The 7,939-nt window shown below is 36.9% G+C and overlaps 1 protein-coding gene across 1 annotated transcript; it reads left to right on the forward strand.

Moving 5' to 3' along the window:
- LOC117115121 (kelch domain-containing protein 8A-like) lies at positions 1–4,428 on the forward strand. Its single transcript, XM_033258810.1, has 6 exons — positions 1–157; positions 683–1,134; positions 1,613–1,777; positions 2,515–2,727; positions 3,190–3,282; positions 3,784–4,428. The coding sequence occupies exons 2-6, from the start codon at positions 750–752 to the stop codon at positions 3,972–3,974; spliced, it is 1,047 nt and encodes a 348-aa protein (XP_033114701.1). The 5' UTR covers positions 1–157; positions 683–749; the 3' UTR covers positions 3,975–4,428.
- The last annotated feature ends 3,511 nt before the right edge of the window (positions 4,429–7,939 follow it).

Raw genomic sequence — 7,939 nt, forward strand, 5'->3', positions numbered from 1 at the left:
ACGAAACGACCAACTGGTGCTTCCACACGTCACACCGGATCCATACTTTCTTTCACACCACCTGGTCCCTGGAAGAGCCCACCGGCACCGGCGGCTTGGGTTGGTGATGTTACAAACCGGGTTACAAACTTAGGATCCAGTGGGTCAATGCTAAATTGTGAGTATCTAGTAAACAACACAGGCCTACGCTTAACACGTTTACTCTTGTCTTTGAATAATTCAAAATAGAACAGAGTAGCAGCATATTATAGAGCTTATCCTTATGTAATTTGTTTTCAGTGTAAATTTCTTTCCTCAGTCAGGTGGGGGCCTAGGCCTACCATGGCATGGCCTACTACTACTACTAGGCTAGGCCTAGTAGGTCTGAGGGCCTGACTCTAGGCCTCGTAGTAGACCTAGGCCCTACTACTAAACTATTAGTAGGCCTCCCCTAGCCTAGGCCTAGCCTATATTTTTTCTCCCTGAAGAATAATGTTGTCGTTGAGTTCCCCAACCATCACTCCACATCCCTCCTGGCACCCAGCCCTGCACTGCTGGCCTTATTAATAATTTGCTAATTACCTACATGAATGTACAGGTTAGATCCATGGGAAATGGTCTCAATATTTTATATATAATTAATATTTTAACTGTGTTTCTTACTTCATGATACGTGACTAACCAAGGTTGCTTGTAATTTCAGCTTTGAATATAGAATGGAATGAATTTGTAGTCACCACAACCACCAACAGCTTGTGAAAATATTGATAATGGCCGCAGCAAGAACCAAATGCACATCTATCAAATGGGAATCACTCCCTCCGATGCCAACCAAGAGGACATTTTCATCAGCCACCATTGTCAATAATCAACTCTATGTCATTGGTGGATGTGATAAAGATGGAAAACCGTTGGACACCGTAGAGTCCCTGAATCTCACCAAAAAGAAAAAATGGCAACGCTTGCTAAATCTCTCTTGCAGTAGGGCGCAGCCTGCCGTAGTTACGGTCGGAAACAAAATCATTGTGATTGGCGGAGTGTCTGCAGACCAGAGCCCTCTTGATAATGTGGATGCTTACGATGTTGAGAAGAAAACATGGACAGCGCTAAAGTCACTTGAAGAAAAATTAATGGGAGTGGTAACATGTGTACATAGTGAGCATATTAGATACTCTTTTAGGCTATGTTCAGATACAAGTTAACGCCTGCGTAAGTTAATCAAATAGTGTGAACTTGGGTGCAGCATAGGGAACGCCAGTATTAGCGCCTATTTATGATCCATCAACAAACCCCAGAATAGCGTACGCCACTGGTTACGACAGTCATGCATCAATGGTTTTGAACCTAGGCAAGGATTTTACCAATCACGAATAAGCGTTGATGTTAAAAGCATGATTACAAAATTCTTTATTCCGTGAAAGTATTTACATTAGCATTGTGTTAATTGCACAGTGTGTGTTACGCCGTGGATGAACGTATGCCCGACATTAGTTGCGCCTGTCATATCTCTCATGTCTGAACATGGCCTTATTATTTTTAATTCAAATTTTTTTTCTAAAAGAATTTCTGTCATTTTTCTATTACTGTCTATGTTTATATATTATTAATAGTATTAGCATTATTCACTTTTCAGATAATAATGTAATAGTGATTGGAGGAATGAAATTGAACACTGAACCGAGTGAGAAGTGTCGTGTATATGATATTGACAAGAATCTTTGGTTGACACTACCTGACATGCCGACTGCACGGTATGCTGCGTTTGCTCACCTAAAAGGCGATAAACTTTATGTGTTTGGTAAGTACCGTAATCATAGTCTGAGATAAGAAGCAGGCGCGGGTAATGGCCAGGTGTTGAAATTTGGGACATGCCAGATGGCGAATGGCCAGTTATTGACACTGATGGCAGGCCATGTGGTAAAGCGCAATGTGGCAAATATGGGGACAGACCAAGGAGCAAAAGGACAAGGTTGTGAAACTGTGTACGGGCCTGTTTTCAATAGGCCAGGTAGCAAGCAAGCCTCTAGTTTCCGATGCAGGAACTTGAGCATTTTAACACTGAAGCTCTGTCCAGATTATCAAATTTATACACAAAAAATGTCTGTATAGGCACATCCATATATAGTCAGGATGTGCCTATATGTGGTCATGGTGTGCCTATATATGGTTAGTGATGACTCCAGAAATTTTTCCGAAAAAAGTGTCTGATATGTCTGACAGAGGGTCTAAACTAAAGAGCTGACCAGAGCCTCGGTTGGCATTCCGGAATGAAAAGTCACTAGGCAAATCACTATTCTTTTTATTTTTGATCCGGCAACCTCTTCATGATTTCAGACGACATGGGGTCCAAGCCTGTCTGACAAGGCACATCACAGGTTTTTGTTAAATTAATTTTAACAGTGGACAGGGCTGTTTTACATTACAAGTTTTTTTGTATTAAATTTCATTTCTATTTTAATTATGCTAAAGCTGTCTTTTATTTATGAAGTCATCAAAATGTTTTTCTTTTTCCATTGTTGGTTTCTTGTGGGATAGGCGGTAGACAAGGCAAATCAGCATGCACCGTTGTGGAAATGCTGGACCTAGCAGAAAAACCGACTCCAAAATGGGTCAAACTTGCGGATATTCCACATGCCAGAGTATTCCCGTCGTACACTGTCACAGAAACACATATATATTCTTATGGTGGGCTTCAACAACAACCAAAGGAGTTTGTTGACACATTTGAGGCTTACGATATTGAAAAAGGTAATATTTTTGTGTGGAATCATTTGGGCTGAAATTACTCGTTGTTTATTGATAAGAAAGTTTGCCTTTTCAATAACAGGTTCTTAGGTAATGACATGACAAAAATGTGCAGAGATTTTGGCTCGTTTTTAATAATAAATTATTATCACCTGTACATTGTTATCCCATATAGTTGTTAACTCTAATATTATTTGTAAGTTTTATAAATTATTATTATTTGTTTCATAACAATTGTAATTATTTATCCTAACCATGGGTAAATGTACATGTAAAGGTAGTCAAAAATGTCTGGAGTGCACATTTCTCTTTCTTCAACATTGAAGCCAGACTGTGCAATGAGGGGATTGCCACTCCTCACAGCAAGTCCGTTTACCTTCCCAGCATATGCCAGTACCCATTTATACTCTGGTTAGAGAGACAAATGCATTGTATGTTAAAACTATGGATTCAATTATTGTACAGGTGAATGGAGTACGTTGGAGAATATGCCAAGTAAACATGGTGACTTCGCTGGAGGTGTGGTAGGTGGCATGGTCATTGCATCTGGAGGATTAGGTATGTAATGTGTAAATGTGTACATCATGTACTTGTGTGTGGGTGTCTCTACCCTTGGTTGTGGTTGGATATGCCACCATTTGCTTACATGCTGATCAGAAGAAAAGAAGGATTATGTATGTAATACATAGTTATGCAGCAAAAAAATGATAACATTAATAAAGTTATTAGTTTTTGGTTTTTTTTTAGCAAGACTGTCTGACAAAGCCAGAATACTTTCTTTGGCCTAATCCCTATATACAATACATGCTCCATGTTTGGCCTGACATGATCTTTCTAAAAACCATATTTATTTTAAGTGTGTATGATATAATAATTATAAATGTGTATAGAATAAAAGTATGTTACTGACATTACAACAATATTACTGCTTTTACAATAATTATATTTGTGGTTGATAATTAAAGGTTTGGAAATTCAAAAACATTTAAACCATGTAATCTAGATTGAATTATAAATAAGCTTTTTTCCTAAATATGGTAATGGTTTTTTTTTCTGCAGGACCACAACAGAAACCCTTCCAGGATACTAGTGTGTTTAATCCATCATCGGGTGCCTGGGAAATTGGACCAGAATGCCCAGCAGGACGCAGTTCAGCTACCACTCTAATGCATGATGGCAAGCTTTATGTTATAGGAGGCTTCTCACCTACTGGCCTTACAGCTGAAATATTCATTTTAAAACCAGCGTAATCTTTGTCAGAAATTACAGAAAATTTGTGGAATGCAGAGAAGGGGGAGGAGGCAACTGGTACTGCTGCTTGTGTATTAACATGGACCATTTTTTTTGTCTAATTAATACATGAAAATGAACTGAAAGATATTTTATTGCCAGAGACAAACCATGTATAATCTGATTCGTAATTATACTTATGGTATACAAGAGCAGCCTGTCTCAGTTGGCACTACTGGTGGTAGGCATTGTGTATGCGCTGAACCATGGAGATTTTAAGTAACCTTGTCCCATATTCAATTCCCATCGGTTTCTTGTGTTCTGCTGGAGGGCTGAAATTTTCAATAGTGCGCTGTCTTTTGGATGAGACCGTTGGTGCGGCGTGCCGTACGGCCCATGTGCATGTTAAATCGCTCAATCTACTTTTTGGAAAAAAGAGTAGGGGATTGACTCTGGTGTACCACCAACAACACCCCCACCTCTGTCTCTTATACACATCTAGATGTGTATAAGAGACAGGTTTTTACAATCAGTCTCAGCATGCTTTGTGGCTCTGGTTAAACAGTTACTATTCTTACAATCTCCTCATAAAATAATATAATCGTCATATGATCTTGTTGTAGAGTGGTATGATCTTTTATAATGAATATATTTCTTTAGTTTAAATTTAATCAAGAATGTGCTGAAGTTGAGTAAAATGACATTACATGAAGCGAAAATAAAGTGACATAACATAAAACGACAATACATAAATAACAATACCAAAATGACATTACATAAAATGATACTACACAAAATGACATTACATAAAATGATACTACACAAAATGACATTACATATAATGACATTACATATAATGACATTACATGCTGTATAATGTCATTACATATGACACATGACATTACAAAAAAAATGACATTACATAAGACAATATTTACAAAAAATGCCACCAATATTTGTCAAAAATATTTAAACCTTTATATCCCAACATGGTGATATGATTTTTGTTTTAATGTTAAAATGTGTTAAAATTTTTATTCATGTTATTCATATTTTTATACGTTTCTACTACATTTTTATTATTTATTAAATGATAGGCATTGAGTAACACATTCCTATTTTTATTATATATTTAATGTTAGAATAAGTACTGTGTATACTAGCCTATAAGACAAGATTTTTGGACGAATTTTGTATGTTGGCCGTATAATTCCTACTTTTTGTGGCTGTTTATCATCTTAGATACTGCATCTTGCTTGCTAAAAACGGTGCCAATCGTAGGGTTAATCTTGTAAATACCATTTTCTGGGCTTATATGTTCATCAAAATCTTATTCCCCCGCATTTAAAATTGCAATCATTCATACTGACAGTTATTAGCTACATTGTAGTAGTAAATTTGCTTGTTACAGACGATCCGCAGATAAGACAAACATGATTTTTTAAAATCTAAAATTTGTATGTCACACATTTAAGATGACCCCTGATTATTTTAAGCCTTGTCTGTATGTAAAGTATAAACACACTTTTGTGGCTTCAACCAGCTGGTAAAATGTAGCTACTACAGTATGCCTTGTCAGTTGTGTTAGTGCCAATGATATTTTTATTTTTAGTTCAATAGATAATATGTTTAGATAACCTGTTTTTTGACTGGTTTTCTTTACTTCTCCCATATCGTGGGCATTTCTTTTAAATAAATATAATAATAATATATAGCGTTTAATGCCACCTAGGCCTCTAAGCGCTTCACATTATTACTCCCAGATAACCAGGTGTAGATCCAGTTGGGAAAACTGGGGAACGTGCCCTTGTTTTGTAACTAAATTTTTAAAATTTCAATGCATATCAATGTTATGTGCTTACTCACTTATCTACTCTGAAACTGTTTGAAAAATTGAGGGTCTGTCATTGATAACCTGAAAAATAGATTTTTTAAACATTTGAGTAGAGATGTTTTAAGTAGCATAGGTTTACCAAACAATCACATCTAAGAAACATGCATTCAAATTCAATTTGTTTACTGTGCAAATATTCTGTATTACAGTACTATTGTGAAGAAATCTAACATAATGTGGCAATTTGCCACTCACCATGAATTTTGGAAGCGTAAGATTCCACCATAGACACAAATTTTGATGAACAAAATTAAGAGACTGTTTTGTAACGATTTTAAACAAGCAAAGAATAGTTCTAGTTTGTCTTTTGTTTGCATATTAATAAAGTTATCGAGTGGTACAGTATAAAAGTAGAACATTGTCTTTTGCATGTAAAATTTGAAATCCAATGGTCCCAAGTTGGAAGAAGCCACTTCCGGGAGACCTGTATCTAATTATTTTTTGCTGTTCATAGTGATACCCATCGCAGGGGAAAATCCAGAGATGTCCAAATTTTTTGGGGGCCGATTGAGATAATATTACCCTGGTGGGGTAGGGGCAGAGGGATCTCTCCCCCCACAAACTTTTTGTCTTCTAGACGCCCAAAAATAACCTCTGAGCCGTTTTGGGCGATCAATTTTTTTCTATTTCTGTCTTCCTTTTTTACCTTCCGAAAGGTGATTGTGTCTTTGCATAACCCATAAATCACCGTTCCGCAAGCTATATCATAGAAAAAATTTAGGTGGGGCACATAAAAATTACAGTAAACAAAAGTGCAATTGAAGTGTGGCATGTGCATCTTATCAGAGCTACAATACTATGAAAATATTTGTTCATTTCTACGTGTTTGGCTCTGAACTGAACTGCTGAAAATTGTAACAAGAAAACATTGTTCTCTTTAATTTAATGTGTCTATGTCTTCGCATAACCCATACATTTCTGGCAGCAAATTTAGGAATTCATGTACAGTAAAATGTCTGTAGATCATTTATTTCGGAAAATTTAATAACTTGCATGGTTTTATGTAAAAATGAGTAATTGAAAGTTATATTTTTATTTTTAGGGGTTTTATGGGTGATAGTATCTTTTAACTGATTTCCAAAAGAATCAAGTGGCCAGTTCTTCTGATACTCGCTGTCCCACACGCGTATAAAACGACGGACATGATTTATTGACTTTAATCATTCAAACTGAAAAAAAAAATACCATATTCAATCATTTCACCATGAAATTCAAGTGAGAAATTTGCCTTCGGGTTGATGTGCCGCGTCTGAGTGCATGACATACTGTATAATGTGGGTTGTGGGCTTAAAAGTTTGCGGAGGCAGGGTTTTAAACAAGTTGTAGGCCTATTTGAAATTGCCAGGAGCATCTTTCTTGGGCCCACCAGATTTCCACCATAGGTACTCCATATATATTATTAATTTTATTATTTGATTTTTTTTTTTTTGGCACACTAAATACTGCAGTTCCTCTGGGCCACCCCCATTGAACACAAAATTGGGCGAATATTTGGGGGAGGGCTTATACTTGGGGAATCCCATTTTTTCAATGAAAAGGCAATTTTTCAGCACTGCATACATAACAGTAACTCATTCAAAGCATATCCTAGTCTTCTGCCAGAGGAAAGGCTGGTACAGTATGTAGAATTTGACATAAAGTAGGGAGTGGACTTATACTTGAGGTGGGCTTACTACAGCCCTGCCAACTCACCCGATCATGTCGGGTGTTACCCGATATTTAAACAAATCACCAGTTTTCCCGATCGAATATTGAATGCAATTTTCACCCTTTTCACTGATTTTACAGGTCAGGCCCGTAACTAGGATTTTTTTGGGGGGGATGGGGGGTTCAAATTTGGAACAAGTGGAGCCTTTTGAAGATATTAACGACCAACCAATTGCGCTGACCACATAAATAAGAGTTCCATCTTGAAACTTGTATTAAAGTTGCTACTGTCTATAAAGATTATTTGAACAGGATTGTTTTTTTTTTTTTTTTTTTTTAAGTTTAAGCAATCTTCTTTCGAGATTTTTTTTTTTTGCCATCCAAGCGGAGCCAGCTAGCAAACGGCGGGGTTTGTCCGAACCCCCGAACCCCCCCCCCCACCCT

The sequence above is a fragment of the Anneissia japonica genome, unplaced genomic scaffold (genome assembly GCF_011630105.1).
Source record: "Anneissia japonica isolate Jap-2015-1 unplaced genomic scaffold, ASM1163010v1 scaffold24_len2511860_cov200, whole genome shotgun sequence".
Lineage (NCBI taxonomy): Eukaryota > Metazoa > Echinodermata > Crinoidea > Comatulida > Comatulidae > Anneissia > Anneissia japonica.

Bases quoted from the DNA above. Each gene is read 5' to 3' on its own strand.
- LOC117115121 (XM_033258810.1), top strand. From the start codon at position 750: ATGGCCGCAGCAAGAACCAAATGCACATCTATCAAATGGGAATCACTC. The intron at 1,135-1,612 runs GTGAGCATATTA...TTCACTTTTCAG, and splicing joins AGTGGTAACATGTGTACATA to ATAATAATGTAATAGTGATT. The intron at 3,283-3,783 runs GTATGTAATGTG...TTTTTTCTGCAG, and splicing joins CATTGCATCTGGAGGATTAG to GACCACAACAGAAACCCTTC.